Source organism: Acanthamoeba castellanii, assembly GCF_000313135.1.
Source record: "Acanthamoeba castellanii str. Neff unplaced genomic scaffold scf7180000084711, whole genome shotgun sequence".
Lineage (NCBI taxonomy): Eukaryota > Discosea > Longamoebia > Acanthamoebidae > Acanthamoeba > Acanthamoeba castellanii.
In genome coordinates, this window is record NW_004457391.1 from 60,361 (window position 1) to 82,013 (window position 21,653).

The 21,653-nt window shown below is 58.4% G+C and overlaps 11 protein-coding genes across 11 annotated transcripts; 9 read left to right on the top strand and 2 right to left on the bottom strand.

The window, feature by feature from the left end:
* Positions 1-18: 18 nt before the first annotated feature.
* ACA1_377420 (L1P family protein) lies at positions 19-1,638 on the bottom strand (the record flags this gene model as incomplete). Its single annotated transcript, XM_004337603.1, has 7 exons — positions 19-269; positions 352-546; positions 641-792; positions 875-951; positions 1,136-1,225; positions 1,425-1,520; positions 1,600-1,638. The coding sequence occupies 7 exons, from the start codon at positions 1,636-1,638 to the stop codon at positions 19-21; spliced, it is 900 nt and encodes a 299-aa protein (XP_004337651.1).
* A 94-nt stretch (positions 1,639-1,732) lies between these two features.
* Positions 1,733-3,601, top strand: ACA1_377430 (DNA repair protein rad10 subfamily protein; the record flags this gene model as incomplete). The annotated part of the gene is made up of 6 exons (XM_004337604.1): positions 1,733-2,367; positions 2,431-2,500; positions 2,583-2,668; positions 2,752-2,875; positions 2,964-3,086; positions 3,182-3,601. The coding sequence occupies 6 exons, from the start codon at positions 1,733-1,735 to the stop codon at positions 3,599-3,601; spliced, it is 1,458 nt and encodes a 485-aa protein (XP_004337652.1).
* A 597-nt stretch (positions 3,602-4,198) lies between these two features.
* On the top strand, positions 4,199-5,712 carry ACA1_377440 (uncharacterized protein; the record flags this gene model as incomplete). Its single annotated transcript, XM_004337605.1, has 2 exons — positions 4,199-4,859; positions 4,889-5,712. The coding sequence occupies 2 exons, from the start codon at positions 4,199-4,201 to the stop codon at positions 5,710-5,712; spliced, it is 1,485 nt and encodes a 494-aa protein (XP_004337653.1).
* A 182-nt stretch (positions 5,713-5,894) lies between these two features.
* ACA1_377450 (uncharacterized protein) lies at positions 5,895-8,756 on the top strand (the record flags this gene model as incomplete). Its single annotated transcript, XM_004337606.1, has 12 exons — positions 5,895-6,198; positions 6,302-6,471; positions 6,576-6,629; positions 6,706-6,779; positions 6,863-6,980; positions 7,056-7,196; positions 7,264-7,339; positions 7,404-7,501; positions 7,584-7,695; positions 7,789-7,873; positions 7,944-8,315; positions 8,387-8,756. The coding sequence occupies 12 exons, from the start codon at positions 5,895-5,897 to the stop codon at positions 8,754-8,756; spliced, it is 1,974 nt and encodes a 657-aa protein (XP_004337654.1).
* Positions 8,757-8,869: 113 nt separating this feature from the next.
* On the top strand, positions 8,870-9,232 carry ACA1_377460 (uncharacterized protein; the record flags this gene model as incomplete). The annotated part of the gene is made up of 1 exon (XM_004337607.1): positions 8,870-9,232. One exon carries the CDS (start codon positions 8,870-8,872, stop codon positions 9,230-9,232), a length of 363 nt encoding a protein of 120 aa, XP_004337655.1.
* A 136-nt stretch (positions 9,233-9,368) lies between these two features.
* On the top strand, positions 9,369-10,887 carry ACA1_377470 (uncharacterized protein; the record flags this gene model as incomplete). Its single annotated transcript, XM_004337608.1, has 2 exons — positions 9,369-10,355; positions 10,426-10,887. 2 exons carry the CDS (start codon positions 9,369-9,371, stop codon positions 10,885-10,887), a joined length of 1,449 nt encoding a protein of 482 aa, XP_004337656.1.
* A 143-nt stretch (positions 10,888-11,030) lies between these two features.
* Positions 11,031-11,369, top strand: ACA1_377480 (uncharacterized protein; the record flags this gene model as incomplete). The annotated part of the gene is made up of 1 exon (XM_004337609.1): positions 11,031-11,369. The coding sequence occupies one exon, from the start codon at positions 11,031-11,033 to the stop codon at positions 11,367-11,369; it is 339 nt and encodes a 112-aa protein (XP_004337657.1).
* Positions 11,370-11,707: 338 nt separating this feature from the next.
* On the top strand, positions 11,708-14,232 carry ACA1_377490 (2oxoglutarate and iron-dependent oxygenase domain containing 1, putative; the record flags this gene model as incomplete). The annotated part of the gene is given in 10 exon segments (XM_004337610.1): positions 11,708-11,927; positions 11,942-12,034; positions 12,122-12,360; positions 12,428-12,517; positions 12,599-12,738; positions 12,842-12,962; positions 13,079-13,498; positions 13,553-13,655; positions 13,779-13,882; positions 13,975-14,232. 10 exon segments carry the CDS (start codon positions 11,708-11,710, stop codon positions 14,230-14,232), a joined length of 1,788 nt encoding a protein of 595 aa, XP_004337658.1.
* A 79-nt stretch (positions 14,233-14,311) lies between these two features.
* ACA1_377500 (peptidase family c78 protein) lies at positions 14,312-17,327 on the top strand (the record flags this gene model as incomplete). The annotated part of the gene is made up of 12 exons (XM_004337611.1): positions 14,312-14,960; positions 15,084-15,256; positions 15,336-15,530; positions 15,604-15,723; positions 15,819-15,942; positions 16,035-16,151; positions 16,239-16,280; positions 16,346-16,419; positions 16,564-16,622; positions 16,698-16,809; positions 16,888-16,990; positions 17,116-17,327. The coding sequence occupies 12 exons, from the start codon at positions 14,312-14,314 to the stop codon at positions 17,325-17,327; spliced, it is 1,980 nt and encodes a 659-aa protein (XP_004337659.1).
* Positions 17,328-17,721: 394 nt separating this feature from the next.
* ACA1_377510 (cellulosebinding domain containing protein) lies at positions 17,722-18,181 on the top strand (the record flags this gene model as incomplete). The annotated part of the gene is made up of 2 exons (XM_004337612.1): positions 17,722-17,782; positions 17,847-18,181. 2 exons carry the CDS (start codon positions 17,722-17,724, stop codon positions 18,179-18,181), a joined length of 396 nt encoding a protein of 131 aa, XP_004337660.1.
* Positions 18,182-18,296: 115 nt separating this feature from the next.
* On the bottom strand, positions 18,297-21,457 carry ACA1_377520 (cationic amino acid transporter, putative; the record flags this gene model as incomplete). Its single annotated transcript, XM_004337613.1, has 13 exons — positions 18,297-18,410; positions 18,525-18,627; positions 18,781-18,907; positions 19,027-19,173; positions 19,263-19,334; positions 19,426-19,528; positions 19,620-19,688; positions 19,759-19,826; positions 19,944-20,035; positions 20,133-20,202; positions 20,324-20,392; positions 20,495-20,625; positions 21,288-21,457. The coding sequence occupies 13 exons, from the start codon at positions 21,455-21,457 to the stop codon at positions 18,297-18,299; spliced, it is 1,335 nt and encodes a 444-aa protein (XP_004337661.1).
* Positions 21,458-21,653: the final 196 nt, after the last annotated feature.

Sequence of the window (21,653 nt, forward strand, 5' to 3'; positions counted from 1 at the left end):
AGAAAACGGTTTTCTCTTTTATCCTTTTTGGGTCAAATTCGCGTTGGGCTGCAGCTGCCGTGGTGGCGTCGGGCGGCGCGTCCAGCTGAGACCGGGCGGGGCCGGTGGGACGTGACTCGCTGTGTAAACGGTGAAGGAGGGTCCTTTGGTGGCGTGCAACGTGATGCGCTTCACCCGGTCCCATGGGATCGACAGGACTTCCGTCACCTGTGCTAGAACTGGGTTCACATTCTCCACGAGCTGCGCGACGCTCATACCCACATTGCCCACTGCGCGAGCAAGATAGGTAAGATACAACCACATAACGGTCGTCATCTTCGACGTCATCATCACAATCGAGGATAGAGGTACCGGCCACGTCAATGTACGGAACTTTGCTCAACTGCACGGTCGCGGTGCGGCTGTGCTCCTCGAGCACGGCTGACAATGGGAGATCATCTGGCAAGACCTTGGGTAGCTTGTTCATCCGACAAATCTGGGGACCCAGGGCTCTTACGACTTGCGGCAGAAGGTGCCGCGGAGCGCGGAGGCTCGAGTACTGGCGCGCTACCGCACAATAATAATGAGAGATTAGGCATGATGCACTCGGGGTGTAGAGAAAAGGCGCAGCTCTGCAGGAAGAGGTGTACAGGACTCGTACCCCACTTCTTGATGGCTTTTCGGTCCCTGTGGAAGGCCTTCAGGTATTCGAGATCGAAGCAGGCGACGCTCAGCTCGGCAGCCTGCGCGCGCACATTGACCTGGTCTTCGGCAAGAATCAAGGCAACCGCGAGCTTGCCCGACGGTGGAGACCTGAGCACAGCCCAGTAAGTCAGCCCTTCAAATCGCTGACGTGAAGCTGGTAGACGACAAGCTGATGCGGTATGTGACTCACCTGATTGCATGCGGCAACACCGCAACGGAGCGATACTTGGGCTCCTTGTCCAGGTCGTAGTACAAGGAGATACAGACCTGTACCGTCTCGGTGAACGAACTGCAGTGCGCACGAACCACATGTTGAGCCAATCTTGACCACCTGAGTAGCGTGTGCTAGTGAAGACTTGATGTGGAGGTCGTCGTACCACCCGCGGCTGTGTGCGTCAGCGAGCAGCTGAGAGGCGGCATCTCTCAGGCCTTGAAGCGCCCGCGTCCGTACGGCGAAGTGGCGCTTCCACGACTTGTGGCGACGAGCCAGCATGCGGGGAGTCCACTCCACACCCGCTAGCTCCCTACGGCACAGCTCTCGCTGGCAAGTGTTGTTTGGGCTTTAGTGAAAGAGAGAAAAGACCACCACACCACCACAGAGGGGCCCCTACCCCTTTCCCCAATTTTGGAGTTGGCCGTCAGGCCAGTGGGAGTGTTGGTGGTGGTGTGTGGTGGTGGGTGAGGAGAGGGGGAGAGGGGGGGGTGAGGAGAGGGGGAGAGGGGGGGGGTGAGGGTAGTACCCAGAGGTGATTGTCGGAGGAGAGGAAGTGCCAGGCGTGGCATACAAGGGCAGCCTGGCACAAGCTGGCCCGGTCCAGCATGCGCCATATGGCCAACTGCAACTGACATGCTCGAACTAGAAGTTGATGTCGTGTACAGAAAAAAGGCTCCCAAGCATGATCGGCCGGCGCGTACCTCATGCGGCAGCGCTTGTACCGGACACTCCAGTTGCATACTGCCTCGCGCCCTCGTCTTGTTGCAAATAAATGAAATAATTATAAAAAAAGAAGGAAAGGAAAGGAATCTTTTCTTGGAAGGCGTGTAGCGAATGGATCAATCAGGGGGTGAAGATGGAGGAGGCAAGAAGAAGGGATTTAGCATCCCCTCCTTTGAGGAAATGCATAGCCAGGGCTCTGCCGCACCACAGCCCACAATTGATTTGTTCGCAGCTTCCCGAACTTCCAATTCCTCGACTTCGATGACATTTGCTTCTTCTCTGGAGCCGGCAGGGTCATCTTCTTCCGAATCTGTAGTCCGCAGTTCTCACTTTTCAACGTCGCTCGCCCCCGTCTCGCCTTCATTCCTCCGCCGTAGTGGATCGGCGACATCTGCATCCTCCTCCTCCACAACGCTCGCCACCAGTACCTCGACATCGGCTTCATCGACAAGCGCAGGCGGTGCGGGCAGTGCCACCACCGCGGTGGCCAAGTCTCGCTCCAGCTTCTCAGCATCTGCGCTGGTCACCAACGATCCATACGCGCTCAGCTCCCCCACCATGCTCAACGCCCTTCTCGCCGCACACCCCTCACCCGCCGCCGGCGCCTCGTCCTCTTCTTCTTCGTCTACACGCGCCGCAGCTCCCTCTCGCGGATTCGGCCCGCCGCCAGCGCCCGCAAGCACGAGCTCGTCGTCTTCTTCTGCCTCGTCCGCCTCGTCCCCGTACCAGGACTTGAATCCCTACAGGTTGTGGACATCTTCACCCCGCCTCCATTTTCTTGTATTACACCTCACTCACTCGGTGCGCAGTGACGGCCGCCGAGGGCCTTCGCGGCCGCTGCTGGTAAGCACGAGACAGCGCGGCAATCGCCTGCTCAAGGTGCGATGCCGACTCAACAACAACAACAACAACTTGAAGAGGTCTTCCCAGTCTGACTTGGTATTGCGTGATGGAACGATAGTATCTGAACAATGTCAGGTGGGAGTACTCTGAAACTGTGCTGCCAGACTATGTGATGGGCGGGCAGGCGTGCGCTCTTTACCTCAGGTTTGCTTACCCCTCTTTGTCTGCTGTTCACATCCGTTATGTCAGCAATCTCACCGATGTGGCCCACCCACCCACCAATGCAGCATCAAGTATCACTTGCTTCATCCGGAGTACATTCTGACGCGAATGCGACAACTGGGAAGCAAGTTCAACCTCTCCATTGTCCTGTGCTTGGTCGACGTCGAGGGAAGCACTCAGCCTCTCGAGGTCGGCCCAGGCTCTCCTCACATTCTCGCCCGTTCGTCTTTTCTGACCTTACTCTGTATGGCGCTGCTGGTCGTGGTGATGATCGCAGGAGCTGATGTTGCTCTGCACCAACATGGGGTTCACGCTGATCTGCGCCTGGAGTCTGGCCGAGGCGGCTCGATACCTCGAAACCTACAAGGCCTACGAGAACAAGGGCGCCAAGATCATCAAGGTACACGTGTGTCTAGTCTACTATGAACCAACGCACGACGGCCGCTCACACACACACACCACACACTCAACGACGACGTCTCAACGCAACAACAGGAGCAAGTGCAGAGCGGCAATCCGTACGCGGTGCTGTCGGATTGTCTGACGGCGGTGCGCGGGGTGAACAAGACCGACGTGCTCACGCTCTCGTCGACCTTTGGCTCACTCAAGAACATCATCGACTGTTCCATGGAGGAGCTGTCGCTGTGCCCCGGCCTCGGCCCGCGCAAGGTGAAGAACCTCTACGAGACCTTCCACGCCCCGTTCGACCCCACCAAGAAGAAGAAACAGAAGACCGAGGCCCAGATCGAGTCCTTCCTCAGCCGCAAGGTGCGCACCAAGAAATCGGTCGGCACCGAGCCGGAGCAGGCCGCACCGACATCGACATCAACTACCGCCGCCGCTTCTGCGAGCAAGGGCAAGGAGAAGGCGGACGACGACGAACTCGGCACAAACGAAGACGAGGCCAACCCATGATAATCAAGGTGAACACCACCAGAACCTAATAAGGTGTTCTGTGGAAAGAGATTGGACGAAACTTTGCTGGTTGGTTATTGGTGTGAAGTGTTCGGAAATTAATTAATGTACTCCATTTTTTTGGCGGTTGGTCAGGTCTGTCAGTCGGTCGGGGGGCCTAGACTTCGCATAGACGCCGCCGGCGGCGGCTTGTCGATCTCGTTCCGCTGTCTGCCAGCCTCGGTCCCTTTCCACTCTCGGCCCAACCAGCAAATGGCGCGGCAGGCGTCGGGCCGGTTCCTCGGAAGGACCCCATGCAGGTCCGCCGCCCAACGCCCCGCTGTGCGCTGCACATATGGTCGCCGATTGGGTCGCAGCTTTGCGCTTCGGCCTGGCTGCCCATTGGGCTGTCCAGTGTGTCAGGGGACATTGTCTTGGGCGCTAATATCACCGATGAATGGTTGGTCACCAACTGCTGAAGGCAAGCCGCTGGCGCGCTCTCGAAAACTCTGCCCATCATCGCCAAAGTGACGCGCCGCTCGGGTATAAAGTCAGTGGTACTCACTCCATTCACTTCACCATCCTGCTCCTCGTTCGCACACAGCACACTACACATACATGAAGATCACCATCTTCCTACTCGCCGCGCTGCTGGCCATGGCCGCAGCGCAGACCCGGTCGCCCTCGCCCACCGGGGCCGCCTCGCCCACTGGAGCCGCCTCGCCCAGCGCCGCAGCGGGCGCCGGCTCGCAATTCGCCAACTGCAACACCCTGCTCCTCAACGGCACCGGAAACTTCGATATCGTCCTGCTTGGAGCCGCCGGCGCATCACCCTCTGTATCGCCCGCGGTCTCTGGCTCGCCCAGCGCCTCCATCAGCGGTTCGCCTGCGGCTTCTGGTTCGCCGGCAGCTTCTGGTTCACCGGCGGGCGGCTCGCCTGCCGCGTCGGTCAGCGGCTCGCCTGCGGCCTCGGGCTCTCCCAGCGCCTCCATCAGCGGTTCGCCTGCGGCTTCTGGTTCGCCCGCTGCTTCAGGATCTCCGGCCATCAGCCCCTCGACCAATCAGCGCCTGCTGGAGATCAACAACGGGCTGCTGGGCGGCCGCGTGGCCGTCAACGGTGACGCTCGCCTCGTCAACTCCATCGTCGGCGGCACACTCAGCTGCCCCACCCCCTCGGGCGCCATCAGCGGATCGCCTGCGGCCTCCGGCTCTCCGGCCGCTTCCGGTTCGCCCGCCGTCTCTGGTTCGCCAGCCGTCTCTGGGTCGCCCGCCGCCTCCGGTTCGCCTGCGCCTCTGGATCGCCCGCAGCTTCTGCTTCGCCCGCCGCTTCCGGTTCGCCTGCTGCACAGCAGCTGAGCCTGCTGGTGAGTGGCAACCTCGAGATCACCAACTCGCAGATCGCCTGCGGCGGACTGGCCGTGGGCGGCAACGTCGTCGGCTCACCCCTGCTGGGTCAGCCCAACGCGGCCAACCTGACCGGCCAGCAGGCCCTCGCCAGCTCGGGCATCGACTTCGCGGCCCTGCGCCAGCGGCTGCTCGCCACCAGCGACGAGCTCTGCTCACTTCCCGCCACGGGCCAGCTTTCGGTCAGCCAGTTCGGAGCCGCCGTGCTCGATGCCAGCGGCGGAGCCAACCAGACCAGCGCCGGTGCCAACGCCAGCAACGTAGCCATCTTCAACCTCCCCTCGGCCTCGCTGGCCAACCTCACGTCGGTCCTCATCAACGGCACCTCCAACGAGACCTTCGTGATCATCAACGTCATCCAGGAGGCCAACCAGACCGGCGAGACTGGTGGCGGCGTCAGCGGTGGCGGCAGCAGCAACCTCACCCTCTCAGCCTTCGGTATCGAGGCCGGCGGCCTGAACGCGTCTCACCTTCTGTGGAACTTCTGCAACGCCACCAACATCCAGATCAACGAAATCCTCCTTCTGGGCTCGCTTCTGGCCCCGCGCGCCAGGATCAACGTCGACCGCGCCGAGGTCGAGGGTGCGCTCATCGCCCAGGCGCTCACGGGCAACTTCTTCAACCACATCCCCCAGCGCTTCCAGGGCAACTTCTGCTCCACTGCCGCCGGCCAGCAGCCCTCCCAGGCCGGCGCCTCTCCTTCTCCCCAGGCCTCGCCTTCGGCCTAGAGCGACGCTCTTCCCCCGAAACGCTTCCCAATCGCACCCAGCAAATAAAACTTGCTTCTATCCCAACGTAAAACAAAATTTGGGAGAATGTTTCGATTTTACGGAACACACACTTGGTGGGCGCCAAACCGAAAAGCATCAACAGGATCCAGATGAGTGCGGAAGCAAGAGGAGAAGTGGAGATGGAGAAGAAGGAGGAACAGCAGGCAGCTGTTGGTGGTGGTGGCGATGCCACAGCGGCGGATGATGCTGGTAAGGCCGATGAGGAGGAGCAAGAGGCGCCCAAGGTGGAGCAACAGGTGACACAAGAAGCATCTCCGCCTCCGCCAGCCGCGCAGATGCAGAGGGAGCAACAACAGCCCGTGGCAGAGGCCAGCAGGGGCGAGGAGGGAGGATGGGGTGGGGGATGGGGCGGCTGGTGGACGGCCACCTCCTCCCTGGTCTCCTCCGTCACCGAAACAGCCTCCAAGGCGGCCAACCAACTCGGTAAGAGGATCTCTCTCCGCCTGTCATCATCCAACATCGATTTTGATCCACGATTAATCAATTTGTTTTATGTTATTTTTTGTGCCACGTCACCACAACACAGCTGATCAGCTGAACGCGGCCCTTCTGGAAGAGGTCGAGGAGGAAGGCGAGAAGAAGGAAGGAGGACAGCAGGAGGGCGGCGACGATCCCAAGAGCAAGGGCAAGGAGAAGGTCACAGACAGTGACGGCGACGATGAAGACCACGATGGCAAAGACAAAGAGGATCAAGGGGTAATCCAAGTGCTCATTCCCCTGCACCACGTGTCCTGGATGCGTGCCGCGCATGATCGACCATCAGCTTGTCGCTACTCACACTTCCTTGTTTTTGGCTGCAGTTCTTTGACTACATCTCGACGGTCCTCCAGCAGCAGGTGGAGGACGCCGAGAAGGTGAAACAAACAACACCTCCACCTTCCCTCCTCCTTTGTCGCTACAATGGAGCTCATCACAAAGCCTCTTCTATAGAAAGCGACGTCGGTGATCGAGTCGACGATGACGTCCCTGAACCAGTTCTCTCTGGAGCAAAGCGTGGAGATGGGGTAAGCCCCAGAAACAACCACTACTTGAACTCATGAATGAGCAAACCCAACTGAGCCCTTCACAAACAAAAATGTGCAAGCAGGCAAAAGTGGACCATGCAGTCGCTGGACGTGCTCGAGGCCGTGGGCAAGAAGGCCATAGAGACCCTCGAACTGGACGAGAAACAGATTCAGCAGTCCATCGAACAGCTTGCTCTGTCGGTACACGGACTCCTCACACAGTGCAGCACATCACACAAGCCCGTGCCCTCAACGTTCGTGCTTTTGCTCCCACAGGAGGATGTGCCGGGCGGTGAAGAGAACGCGGGAAAGAAAGCGAGTACGCCGGCAGCCGCCTCGCCCAAGCCGGTGGTCCGCAACAAGGTGGTCACGTTCGAATCCAACTTCGAGGACTCCTATGGCAAGGCCCACCTTGAGGTAACCTCAGTCGTTCTTTGCTTGGCTTGACTGTTCCGCGTTCGATGCTTATGATTCCATGGCACAGGCGCTGGAGCATCTGAGCGCCAGCTGCCTGATGATTTTCTACAAGGCCAACCCGCAGGCGCTCAAAAAGCTTTCTGGTACCAGCTAGTCCCGACTCATAATTAGTGATTGAGAGCAAAACTAACCACTTGCTGATCCCAGGTGCGCTCAAGAGGATCGAACAACTATTTAACGAAGACGAAGATGAGGACGAGGAAGAAGAGGAGAGGCAGCTGGATGCAAAGCTTCTCCGTAAGCTGGTACTGAAGCCTTCTCGGTACCAGAGAAGAGTAACCCATGAAGAATCTTAATCTGACTGCCGGCCTGTGATGCATCTCACAGAACAGGAAGGCGCGCATGAAGCGAAAGATCATCGAAAAGTTCGTGGCCACGGCCAAGCAGAGCGCGCAGCAGCTGATCGAAGAATTCGCGAAGCAGTTGAGCACGCTCAAGGGTAAGTCGGCTCTTCCCAATCAGTTTCTTCGTGCCGGCTGATGTGGTGCGAGTGAGACTCACCGCTCTCCTGTGAACGCCATCGCGCCAGCAGCCGCGGAAGGTCAGGAGGGAGTGGAGGCCAAGCAGAAGACGCCGGAGGAGATCTCCGCACAGACGCTGGCCCAACTCGACCACACGTACGATTTATTTCCTCTGTTATGTTGAGACCCAAGTTGGCGCTCACTTTGTGTGCGTGGTGTGTGACAGGTCGAAGGTTGCGATGCTTCGTCTGTCCGAGCTGAGCGCGGCCTCGGTGGAGCTGCTCCTGCGTGTGGCCGAGAGCTATCTTGTGGGTGTCACCTCGCCGGTCGCCATCCACAGGGAGGACACTCCAGAGCAACCGGTCGAGGGCAGCGACGAGGGAGAGGACATCGGCGCTGAAGCTCCCGCACAGGAGGAGCCTGCGGAGAACGCGGATGAGGGCGAGGACGGCGGCTTGAGCAGCACGCCCGCCCTGGCTGCCACCTCCCTGGTCAAGGACCTCACGCAGAGTCTCAAGGACGTCACCCAGGCCTTTTTGGCCAGCATCACCGGTATTGCCAAGGCAGGCAAGGGCGCTATGCAAGCTCTTCCTCCTGGGTACGCGCGCCTCTTCTTCAGCTAGATCTAGCCCACGAGACTCACCCTGTGTCGATCGTGGCGTGTGATAGTGAGCATGACATCAACAAGCTGAGCGCGAAGATCGACGCCAAGGTGAAAGCGCTGAAGAAGGAGGTGGAGGCCAAGTTTGGCAACAGTGCCGTGGAGAACGTGCAGGAGACCAAGAAGCTGTTCGTCAACATCAGCAAGGCCGTCCTCGTCAGCGGCTTCCCGGCACAGTCTGCACCCGCTGCCGTTGCCACTGCTTCGTCGCCTTCGCCTTCCTCGCCCAGCACCGAGCGGAAAGCCGCGACTGAAGAGGAAGCTGTGCAGCCAGCGGCAGAGGAGACCACGGTGCAGGAAGAAGAGGAGCCTGCTGCCGAGAAGGAGGTGGTGGAAGAGGCCGAGCAGCCTAGCGGAGAAGAGAAGTCCGACGAGTGATACCAGCCAGACACGTCGATGTTGTGTGCAACCTGTGCACGTCCAACACGTACACGACTTTTGATTTTATTTTTGATTTTAGTGTAGAACGAAAGAAACGATCCACGATGATGATGGTGCCGCCAGCAGACGAGCGGCAGCGACGAATGTTCTATGGCGTGCTAGGCATGCTTATGTTCGTGCTCGTGCTTATGTTTCTCTCGCAAGGCCGTCGGTCAGGACGCAACCATCCCGAAGATCTCGATCTGGCCTTCAAGTACGATGAAAAGGAGAAGACGCTCACCCTCCACCTTTTCAAGTCACCCATTGAAGAAGACAGCGACGACAAGAAGGAGTTCGCCTCACGGCAGCAAGGCGACGATGCAGAATGGGATGAAGGGGCACCGCAGCCATCTCGTCTGGAGAAGAAGAGCGGGAGGAAAGGGTCGCTAGCGAATGGACTCTTCAAGCGCCTTTCATCAAAGAGCCATTTGTAGAGGGAGAGAGCATTCTCCATTCATCTGAAGAGTTGTACATAATTTCGCTTCCATTTACGCGGAAAGATGGGAGTATCGCTTAGGTGAATCGAAAACACCAACGCTCTGGCACTTACCCTCTCCTCACCTTGCCAAGATGGAAGCAGCGGTTGTGGAACTGGAAGTGGCACCTGAAGAGGGACCCACCTTGCTGATCGCGGTGGAGAACAGCGGGTTGGCATCGTCCGATTCGGCCACAACCTCTATCACGGTGCAATGCGACGAAGATGGGAGAGTAGAAGTGGATCTTGAGGTGGATACAACGCGCCTCGAATCCCTCTACGCTCGATTCAAGGCATCAACGTTTCGATTCGATTTCGGCGATGAGGCCAACCTCGCCACGCTCGCCGCTATTCCCCTCGTTCAGGCCCACATGCGATCGAGATCGACCTTCACCGAGCACGAGCTGTTCAGCATCATCTTCAGGTTCAACCGACCCTACCCCTCCGCCCAAGATGAAGAGCAGAGCGTCATCTCTCGACGGCTCGTCGACGCCGAGTTGCTGGAGGTCGCGACGGGCCTCGTCCTTCGCTGTGTCCTGCGGACTCGCTACCACGATGCTCGTGTCATGATGGCGCACGCGTGCGGTGGCGCACACAACGCGCCCGACCTTCGGTTCTTCCTCGCCCACGACCAGGTCTTCATCGTCCTCCCGCGCCAGCCGCAGCAATCACAGCATCACAACACCATAAACATCGACGTCACCCTGGACCAGAGCCCTGAAAGCGGCCGAGCCTCGCTCGAAGTGCGCCTTGGCGAAGAAGAAGACAGCTGTGACGATGACGGCGACGGCTACGATGGTGGTGGTGACGCGGCTGACGGTGCGAATCCGTGGGTGCTGCTGCGCGTCAACGTCAAGCACGTGATCACCGACAAGGCGAGCGTGGTGGCGGCTCTCCGGGCCATCCTGGGCGAAGCCCGCGACCAGCGGCTCACGCTCCTTGTCCTGCGGCAGCGGTTCGAGCGCGACTGCGGCGTGCCCTTCGGCTGCGCGGGCTGCGGATCGCTTACCTCCTTTCTCAAGAAGCAGCGCGCGATCTTCCACGTCACCGAGGCCCGCAAGAAGAAGAATCTCAAGTCCACGGTCACCCTCGTCTCTTCGTCATCTCCAACGCCACAGCCCAACCGGCCTCCACCATTCCGGAATCGAACAGAGTCGAAACCGCGGGACGTGGGAAGAAGCGCAGGTGGTCGTGGACAGGGACGAGGAGCGACATCGCCGGCGACAGGCAGACCAGGTCATCAGCAATCGGACGGGGCAAGAGGGCGTGGCCCAGGGCAAGGCCGAGGCCGAGGGGGACGAGGGGCCAGGGGCAAGCCAGGGGCTTCTTGAAGAGCCAGCGTCGTGCAGATCATCGTCGGCAACGCCGAACGTCATCCGGCGACGGTGTGGTTATGTAATCCTGCAGAAGGCAATCGATTGCACGATCACCTCGGCCTCTCCACCAATCCTCCCCATCTGTGCGGCACAAGGAGCAATAACGGTTTATGGCCAGGACGTCATCGGAGCGGTGCCATTGGTCGAGGGATGTCACGCAACAAGTGGTGATGTTGTTCCTTTAATGTTGCTCATGGTTCTGGCGGTCCGCGTACGGCCTTGTCCCTTGTTGTGCTGAAACACACAGCGCACACTAAGCCCAGCCATGAGCCATAACCACACCCAAGTCGAAGACCTGCAGGTTCCGAACTTGCGAGTTGTAGTTGGGTGTGTGTGCGTGCCTACTCACTCGGATCCATGCATGTTCTACAGGTACATCGCATGGCCCTGCTGGCCAACGCCATTGCGCTCTTGTCCCGAAAGATGTCTGGTGTCGGCCTCACCCCCCCGGAAGTGAGCCTCCTTCAACTCTACCACAGTGAGCTGGATGCAGAACTGGCGCTGTTCCCTTTCAGCTCTCTCCCCAGCATCCCATCGTCATCATCAATCAATTCCACATCGAGCGCCACTCCGCCCCGTACCGAAACATTGGGGCGAACAAAGAGGTACGACAGGTCATGCGAGCAGTGCACCACCAGGTTCACGAGCCAGTGGCGCAAGGGACCCACTGGACCCTCCACGTACCCCTTGGCCCCTTTCAAGAGCTCTTGGTGGTTATGACCTTATATAAGGTGACGTATGCCCTCCCGCAACACAGGTTGTGCAACGCATGCGGCATCCGGTACAGAAGGGGAAGCGAACGAGCCGCCGCGGGAGCACGGCGACGAAGGGCAGTCACCACCACCGACGCCAGCGATTCCTCTTCTCCCAGTCAGCCACCTTCACGCTGCAGCATCCCCTTTCTCCTAAACTTGAACTGACCAGGGCATGACTGGTGAATTATTATCAAACATATTTTGAGCACAGTCAGCTGGTCTGGAGGTCTTTGTTTTCCACCGATGGAGGGCAGGCCGGAGGATGGAGCGAAGGTTGGCGCTCGGGAGGAGAAGGATGAAGAGATGAAGCAGGTCATTAGCAGGCTCGGAGCCAAGTTTGGGCGGCCGCAGAAGGAACTGGATGAGCTGGTGGAGCGCCTCACGCAGAATTGGATCACGCATCTCTCGCATTGGAAGGCCCTGCCGCAAGCCCAGCGAGAGCAGTTCAAGCTCCCACTACTTCTGCTGCACGAATTGGCCCACATCATCGGAGCAGAAGAGGACGCCGAGGCGATGGCGGTGTGTCCGCCGCCTCAGCGCCTTCAACCAAGCGATCGCGAACGGAGAAGGTGGACAAGAAGGGGAAAGACATCGATGTTGAAGCGCCAGTGAAGAGGGCCAAAATGCATGGTACTCCCTCCTGGATTTATGATTAATTCCTCTATTGCAATTTGATTTATGAAGATCTGTTGTTAATCTAATCAATCGTCTGTGCAGCAGCGAGCGAGGCACTGCCGGAGGTCATCCTCAACCCCAAGTATGCACCGGGCGAGGCGTCGATGGCCGAGGTGAAGGCCACCTTCGATAAGACCATCGGCGATCCCTTCCCGCACGCTCTGCTTCGTGACGTCTTCGATGAGCGCTTCCTCGAGGGTCTCAAGGAGGAGGTGATGGAGCTTCACTACCTCCAGAAGTCGAACGACCTCTACGACTTCCTCCAGAGCAATGACCTCAAGGTTTCTACACTCTCTATCCGTCATGACGTTCGGCTTGGCCTGCACCAGTTGCTCATCTCCTCCGTAGGGGTGCACTTTGCCGCACGTCAGCAAGTTGAAGGACCTCCTCTACAGCGCAGACTTCCGCACTTGGCTGCAAGGCATCACGGGCATTGAGGTGCGGCCACCTCTCTTCACAATGACCTCTTCGCCTCAGAGACCCGGCTCAAGGTTAACCTGATGTCTGCTCTCTCTCCAGGAATTGAACGACACGATCGACATGTCGTGCGCGAGGTACATCGACGGCTCCACTCTTCTGTGCCACGACGACGAGCTCGAAGGCAGGCGCATTGCCTACATTCTCTACTTGGTGCCCAAGGACTGGAAGGAGGAGGACGGGTGTGTATGGCGCTTGATGCGCTTCTTCCTCTTTGCTCTCTCTTCTCGAGTGGTGGATCCTGAAGCGCTCTCCTTTCCTTCTCGGCGCTTTTCTCGACCACAGAGGCACGCTGGACCTGTTTGGCGTGGACGAGCACAACGAACCGAACAGTATCGTGGCCTCCTACACTCCCGCCTGGAATTCTCTTTTCTTCTTCGAGGTCAACCCGGTGTCCTACCATCAGGTGCGTCATCGTCGTCATCATCACCGTCGCCCTTCGGCTTTCGTTCTCTTTCTCTTCTAGGGCTTGGCCGCTGACCCCTCCGTGTTGGGGTTTTGTGCTGTTGGCCCACTCTGCAGGTGGCCGAGGTGCTGTCTGCCGACAAGGAGCGACTGTCGATCAGCGGCTGGTTCCACGGCCCGCCGATCACGCGTCCGCCGCACTACCAGGAACCGCCGCTTCCCGAGACCGAGCCCATCCCCACGCAGCAGGTGGTGACGGTCTCCAGTTCATCTTCGGCCGCGTCGGAAGAGGCGCTCGCCGCCCAGCTGCTGGCCGAGTGGCTCGACCCGATTTACCTCGACCCCAAGAACGTGAAGGGCATCGCCGCCGAATTCGAGGAGGAGCAGAGCATCGAGCTGCACAACTTCCTCAACGCCGACAAGTTCGTGCAGCTGGTGGAAGTGCTGCACGACCAGCCGTGGGACATCTACGGACCGGCCAACAAGCGGCACTACCAGATACTGCCTGACGGCAAGGAGGCACGCATCCTTCCCTGGGTAGCCGGTGTGGAGCGTGGAACTCATCTCATTTTTTTCACTCTTCCTTCACAGAACGACATCGTCAAACAGTGCAAGCGCTTCCTCCACTCGCAAGCCTTCTTCGACTACTTGAAGAAACTCACCCAGGCTGATCTCATCAAGTGCAGCAGCCAAAGTACGACCCGCCTGCACACGGAAGACGTTGTTTGTTTTAGAATCCCTTCATTTTCGGCTTCACGTTGTCGTAGTGGCCGTGGAGCTCGCTCTCTGACTCTTCTGCATTCGTCTGTGCCGACAGTCCGTTGCTTCCGGCCAGGCGCCTACACGCTCGTCCACGATCAAGCCACCGAGGAGATGGCGCTCGACGTCACCCTCTGCTGTGCCACCAACAACATTCCCCTGGTACACTTTCTTGCGCGGCGGCTCGGGCTACACCACGTCAGCGCACTCACGCGTTGGTTGCTCACTTTCTTGTGCTTTGTCGTCGCTTGTAGGAGAGCGGTGGCCAATTGATCTACATGGACTCAGACACGGAGCTGCTGACCGTGCCGTGCAACCCCAACTCGCTGGCGCTCACCTTCAGGGATCCCGGCACGATGCGTTTCATCAAGTACATGAACCACCACTGCCACGATATCAGATACGACTTCTCTCTCATCTTCAAGGAGGAGAAGAGCGATGAAGATGATGACGGCAACGCTGAAGCAGATGACAACGCCGCCAACAGCGACGAAGAGGAAGCTGATGAGTGACCACCCTTCACCATCAGAACAATTTCTTTGACCTTTCCTTGCATTTCTTTTTCTCTTCACGGAGATGGAAGGCCCAAAGATGCTGGTGGGCAGTCGCGCGTTGGATGCGCTTGATCACCATGCCCAGGCCATCAAGCAGCGCAAGAGCGCAAAGGCCCCTTCCCAAAACGCGACCACAAATGCCCTCGACTACGGCGTGGGGTGGCTCGTTGGCCCTACCTCTGCGGAAGCCCTGATTAATTGCATAGCCTGCACCGAATTCGCGAACAAGGAGCTTGTGGAGGCTGGTGGCAATGTGGACCTGGTCGCTAATCCACCGAATTGGGAGGAAGAATCGAAATTCGTGGCTTCGGTCCTGCCCCAGGGGCTCTCAGCACGCGGCCTCTACTTCTGCTTCGTGGACGACTCGAACGTTGAGCAGAGGGAAGCACTCCTCAATCGATTCTTCGAGAAGAACGCGCAGGCCCTGCGCTCCATCTTCGCCGCCAACGCCTCTGCTGGCAGCACCTCCATCTTCGTAGCGGCCAAGGCGCTGCACCCGACCGAAGAGCAGCAGGACGAGGCCCACGCCCGCCCCGCCTTCTACCGCCTGGCCCTGGGCCAAGACGCGGCCTCGCCGTCGTTGGAGCAGGTGTCGAACGTGGAGGTGGCCAAAGCCGGCCAGGTGCTGCGCGACTTTGGTCTCTTCCGCACGCGCCTCAGTCTCCCTGTCCGCGCTAGCGACCTCGGTTCGTAGTACTCCCTGATCAACTGCAGAGCAGCCACTGATGGTCGTGAACGCTATCATTCTACTTCTAACCGCACACACCGCACACACCGCACACACCGCACACACCGTACCACTTGAGCAGGCGCTCTGCAGGAGCAGGTGGAGGCGATCGAGGCACAGATCAATGGCGACGGGGCTCACTTTCTGTTCCCGTCCGGCGCTGACAAGGGAGCCGCGCTGGCGCTGCTCAACCGAACTACCAACGCGTCGTTCCCGGCCAAGGAGTTCCAGAGCAAGGCCAAGGCCACTAACAAGGTTTGCGAGGCTCCTGTTATCAGCTTTGGCACCAACGAACGAAGCTGAAGCCGACACAACTGTTTCCCTCTGTCTTCAGGGAGAGGCACCACAGGACAACAGCACAGTGCCGACTGCTGTCGAGGTCAAGCTCTACACGTCGCGGTCCAGCGGTGGCGCCAAGGTCGCGGCACCGGTCTTGAGCTACGCCCCGGCCGGCAGCGGCGGCGCAACGGAAACACAGATTCACTACGATCTGGAGCTGGACGCTCTCGCCTACGTTCCGCTGTCGCAGGTGAACACAGTAGTGCCCAATCCACATGTCAACAGTTACTGTGTGCCTGACCGTACAATCGTATGTTGTGTAGACGACAAAGGTGAGCGAGGTGCTGAACAGCCTGGCCGCCAGCCTGACGGCTCAGCTTCGCCAAGCGGCCGCCTTCATTCGCCAGCTGAGTGCGTCCGCCACACCGAGCACCTTCAACAAGGTGCGATCTAGTATTACTACCGGCGCGCGTGCGTGTGTAAGCGTGGCGTAGCTTAGCTTAGCTGAGCTTGAACTGACCCCAATTACATTCACCAGATGCGGGCCTACCATTTTTGCCCGCTCGACCTCCCACACGTCATCACCCTCATCTACCCGGTGGGCCAGTACGGCTGGGAAGATTATCTGGGTACTGAACGAGAGGCTCGGCCTAGCGTGTATGGTATATATTGGCCAATGGGGCGTGGCTTCTGACTTTCGTCGAAACATCTTTGTCGACGGCGTGCGATCGCACACGACAAACAAACAACGCAGGGTCCTTCCGTCAGCAGCTGCATCGCAAGCTGCTGCTCCCCTTGGATCGTCCGCTGCTCAAGAGCACCAACTCGCTGCTCCTCGACCCCGTGCCGCCGCCAGCAGAAGGCGCCAGCCGTACGCGCGCGTTTCCCGCTCCCCGCACTCGAGAACAATGCTGGTGGACCCCGCACAGTGCTGACGTCACGTTCCCCCCACTGCCAGTGCATTTGCGAGACGTGCACCGAACGCTGGGTCCCTCTGGAGGTACGCTTGCATTCCTTGGTAAGGAGCGGAGTAATGGCCGCGTCACTGACCAGTGCCCGCTGCAGTGGGCGGCCGCGTACATCTGGTGGACGGGTCCTACGAATACTATCACTACTTGCAGGACAATTTTGATGACCGGGTACGTACCTGTTACTTGACCTCAATTATTTTGCTCAATTGGCTTTGAGCTTTCTTTTCGATCGAAGTGGTCAAACACTGACTTCGGTGGAAATATTCCTTGAAAAACAAACAGGGCTGGGGCTGTGCGTACCGGAGCATGCAGACCATCTGCTCCTGGATTCGTATTCAGGGCTACAGCCAGCTTCCAGTTCCCACGCACCGGTACCATCGTCATTCAGCCAACAAAACCGGCCCAGCTTCGAAAAACAACTCACTCCATTCCATGCGCGCCGACAGAGAGATTCAGCGCATGCTGGTCGACATGAAGGACAAGCAGTCGTCGTTCGTGGGGTCGAGGGAATGGATTGGCGCGATCGAGATTCAGATGTGCCTGGACAAGCTCTACGGGGTGCGCATGATGTGGTGGTTCATCATCTCTCCCAGTGCTGCAGCTCACAACACTACTATTTTGGTGCCGTTGCCGCAGCTGTCGTGCAAGATCTTGCGTGTGAGCTCCGGTGCCGAGTTGGCCTACAAGGGCGCCGAGTTGGCGCATCACTTCGACACACAGGGCACTCCTGTCATGATCGGTTTGTCTCCTCACCGCACACGCTCTACCGCACACGCTCTACCGCACACGCTCTACCGCACACGCACACACGCACAATGTGCAGGTGTTTGTGTTCTGGCCTGATCGAGTGGCGTCGCGTTGCAGGTGGTGGCGTGTTGGCGTACACGCTGCTCGGCGTCGACTACAATGAGGACTCGGGCGCCGTCAAGTTCCTCATCCTCGATCCGCACTACACGGGCGCCGACGTGGTCAAGTCCATCACCAAGGACAAGTGGTGCGGCTGGAAGGACGCCTCTCTCTTCCGCAAGGACTCATTCTACAATCTCTGCATGCCCCAGCGGCCCAGGGAAATATAGGCGCACCCCGACACCTCGTCTACAACCTCTCATCGCTCAGGGCTAAGAGCCGAGCCACCGTGCGCTGGGCCCATTGGTCGGTCATTCGTTGTTAGGACCAATTGGACCGGCTCGGGGTGAGCCATTAAGGCTGTGTGCGACCTAAGGTCCGTTTGCAACTTCACATGGTGGTCTGCGCCTATGGGCCATCTGTTGCAAGGGGGCAGCCTTTTTCAGCGCGGCCTCAACCTTTGTTTCTGGTGGTAGAGTGCCAGGAGTGTAACCAGTGCACTTTCTCTCTGCTGGGCCACGTTGCCAGTGCCTGCTGACCATCAATAAATATGGCCCATATGCTCACTCCATTCTTCACTCATCCACCCAACAAGCCACCTACCAGCGCTACCAACCCTCAACCATGAAGCTTCTCTTCTGCTTGGCCGTTTTTGCCGCCTTCATCCTCTCCTGTGCCTCTGCTCGTACACATTCACCACATCTCCAACTGCTATGCACCCAGTACACTAAAACACAATCGCACGACAGAGAGTTGCACGGCGTCGCTCAACCAGACGCGCCAGGCCTCGTGGGTGGACTCTGAGCAGTTCCCGCGCTCCCTGTGGACCGTCGAGATCCGCAACACGGGCCAGCAGGCCGTCACCAACGTGCTCCTCTCCATCCAGGGCTCCATCAACCAGATCTGGGAGGTGGTGCTGGTCAACGACAGCCTCTACCGCCTGCCGGACTGGCGCCTGCAGGTGGGCGGCATCCCGGCGGGCCAGAGCCACGTGTTCGGGTTCATCGTCAACAACAACAGCACGGCGGCGCCCGTGTCGCTGGTGAGCGTCCAGTGCGGCAACGTCACCGTGCCCTCGCCCTGATGACTGCGATGAGCAGTGGCCACGAGCACTCTCTGACCGCACTCGCCAACAAAGCCAATCTAATTCGTTCCTTCAACCAAATGCCATTGCTTCGTACCAATTTGGCTTGCCAAGGTCAGAATTCATTGTATTCGTTTTGTCGCTTGGCCAGACGCGAGTTCCGGATGCCGTAGCCCAGGTAGATGCACAGCCCGAGGGCCAGCCACCCGAACAGACGCCACCAAGTGGCCTGCACCCAACAACACACCCGAACACACACACACACACACACTTGTGAGCCCACAGCACACGGCGATCACCACCCGAAGGTGGGGAAGGTGCGAAGTTATTGGGTGGTACGTACAGCGGTCAGGTTGGCCATGAGGTAGATGTTGCTGAGGATGCCCAGGATGGGGGTCAACGGCACCAACGGGCACTTGAAGGTCTCAGGCACGAACGTCTGCGTACTGTTGGTGTGTAGTAAGGACGCACACGCACATAACACAGGCACCACCGCACGCACACGCACGCACCACCGCACACAACACAAATTATGACAAGCTTCAAAAGTCAGTGCGTTGCTGCGTCGAAGGTGCAAAGGGAAGGCGGGGCCAGCGTACGTTTTGAAGAAGTAGGCGATGGGAAGGACGGCGAGCAGGCCAAAGATGGCGGCGCTGTAGGGGTGGTCCCTGACCAACAGCATGAAGCACACGGCCGAAGTCGTCACCAGGCCCAGCACCATCATCACTACGCCAAGACAAACACAGCACAGCACAGCATAACCGACATACATCGCACACGGCACGCAACGCAACTATCAGAGGCCGGCGCGTGTCAGGGCGGTAAGCGTGGGTGGTGGGGTATACCGGGGGTGATGGAGCCGTTGGGCTGCTGGTAGCGGGTGGTGAGGACGCACGCGCAGACCATGAGCATGGCGAAGAGCGAGCCGATGGAGACCATGTCGGCCAGCACCTCGATCTTGACCAACAGGGTCAGCACCGTCGCCATGGTTCCTAGAAGTCGACGTGGCAACTGTGAGAATTTCTTTTCATTTCGTTTCTTGTTTCGTTTCGTTTCGTTTCGGTTGTGCTGTGCTGCGTACCGGTGACAATGCTGGCCGGAAGGGGCGTGTGGGTCTTGGGGTGGATGTACGAAAAGATGGGCCACATCAGCCCTGCGCGCGATCAGGTCAGCGTGCGTGCGGTGTGTGCGGTGCGTGCGTGCGTGCGTGCGGTGTGTGCGTGGCGTTGTTTCTAGGTACTTACCGTCTCGGGCCATGGTGAAATAAATACGCGGGAGATAGAGAAGGCCGCCGAGGATGGAGGACGTAAGCGCCGCAAAGGCCCCGATCGAGATAATCACTTGCGCCTGCGCGTATGCCAAGAATGTGTGGCGATGAGTTGAATTGCCAGGCAATTGACGTGTACAGACGAGAGCGCGTCGGTAGTTAGGTAGGTACCCAGCCCAGCCCGCGGGCGGCAAACGCGGATGAAAGCGGCGACTCGAGGTCGATTTCGTCGTACTTGACCTGCGACCACGTCAACGACCTCTCAGGCGCGCCCAAGTGGCAATATCGGCTGGCGGGTAGTGGTGCGTACCATGAGGGTGATGACGGCAGCCACGCCGCTGTAGAGGACGCCCGCGATGGCCAGGCAGGCCATGATTCCTGGTATACGAAGAGGAGATGTGAGCAGGCCGAAGAGCTGTGGAAAATAGTACCCGATACATGTATATTTTTAAGTATATAATGATATAGTAATATATATTTTGAAGAAGAACGAACCGATGGGGAGATCACGTTGTGGGTTGTTGCACTCCTCGGCGGCGGCCGAGATGGAATCGAATCCGATGTAAGCGAAGAATATGAGGGCCGACCTGGTCACCACGCCACGCAATTGCCGCACACGCCAGGCATTGATGATTAGATGACGCGAACAGTGAAGAGGACGGGACAAGCTCTGCACAACTCTACCCGGAGAAGATTCCCGAGACGCCGTAAGGCATGAACGGCTCCCAGTTGTCGGGATCGGCATAGAACGCGCCTGTGTGTGCGTGTGCCGTGTGTCGTGTGTGTCGTGCGCGTTGCGTGTGTCGTGTGTGTGAGAGTGTTAGCCGGATCTGATCAGCTCGCTGGAGGCCAGAGGAGGAGTGGTACGCGCGTACCGAGGACGATGATGAAGAGGATGGAGAAGACCGTGGTGCCCACGATCAGCCCGTTGAAGTGAGACGACTCTTGATACCAAAGCAGATGACGACTAACGGCCGATGGTGTGGGTCAGGCCATTATAAAAGCAATAAATATATAAATAAATAAATAAAAGAGGGCTGCGGTACTGGTGAGCACGACGACCGACAGGGCGGCGGTGATGTCGACGTCGCACGGGCCCACTTGCCAGTGGGTGAGGTAGAGCGGGTAGTCGATGCCCACCCCCGTCAGCATACCGCGCACATACCCGCTCCATCCCCTATTTAACACAGGCGCGTGGGCAGAGCGTGAGCAAGAGGCCGTGTGGTGGTGGTGGTTGCATGGCAATAAGCGAAAGAAGTGTTACCGAGCAACGGCAGCTGAGCCAATCATGTACTCCAGCGTGAGATCCCAACCAATGATCCACGCAGGAAACTCGCCCACCGTCGTGTACGCGTACCTAGAAGCACGAACGACACTCACGATCAATGAGACATGCACGACACGACACACACACCACGCACGATCGTGGGGCAGGCGCGTACGTGTAAGCTGACCCAGAGAGGGGTATTCGGGCGGCGAACTCAGCGTAGGAGAAAGCGGAGAAGACGCACACCACACCGGCAAACGCGTAGGAGAGCACGATTGCTTTGTGTTTTGTTTTTTTGGTAGTTAGTTACCACTTCAAGGTGGTCAACCGGTGTGGTGTGTGGTGGGTGATGTACCGGGTCCTGCCTTGAGACTGGCTGCAACGCCGGTCAGCACGAAGATGCCCGCGCCCATCATCCACCCGAGCCTAAGTACCATGTTCCGGCCCGCGTCAGAATTCGAATTAAAAAGAAAATAAAATGCAAAATAAATACGACGGGTGCCAAGTGACGGAGAGAGATGATGAGGATGAGGATTATGATGAAAGATGAAGTGGAGATGGGCGCGGGATACCCGAAGAGGACGAGTTCGTAGAGGTTGAGGCACTTTTTGAGGGACTTGCCGTCGTCGTCGCGGTCGGCCAGCGCCTCCTCGACGCTCTTGGTGCGGAACATGGTGCGGCCCACGCGGCGCCAAAGGCCACTGCCCGGCCAGGCGTCGCCCGACCCACCCAACGGCGCCATCTGTTTATACGCCGGCCCGCCCGCACTCATCTTCTTCCTCTTCTTCCGCCGGTGGTCAACTAAAATAAACAATAAATAAATATAAGAATAAACGAGAATGATTTCCTGAATTCTCATTTTCCATATTTTTGTTATTTTTAATATAAATACTTTTTACATCTTATTATTTTTTGTGGCTTTTTGATCGTCCGAAGAA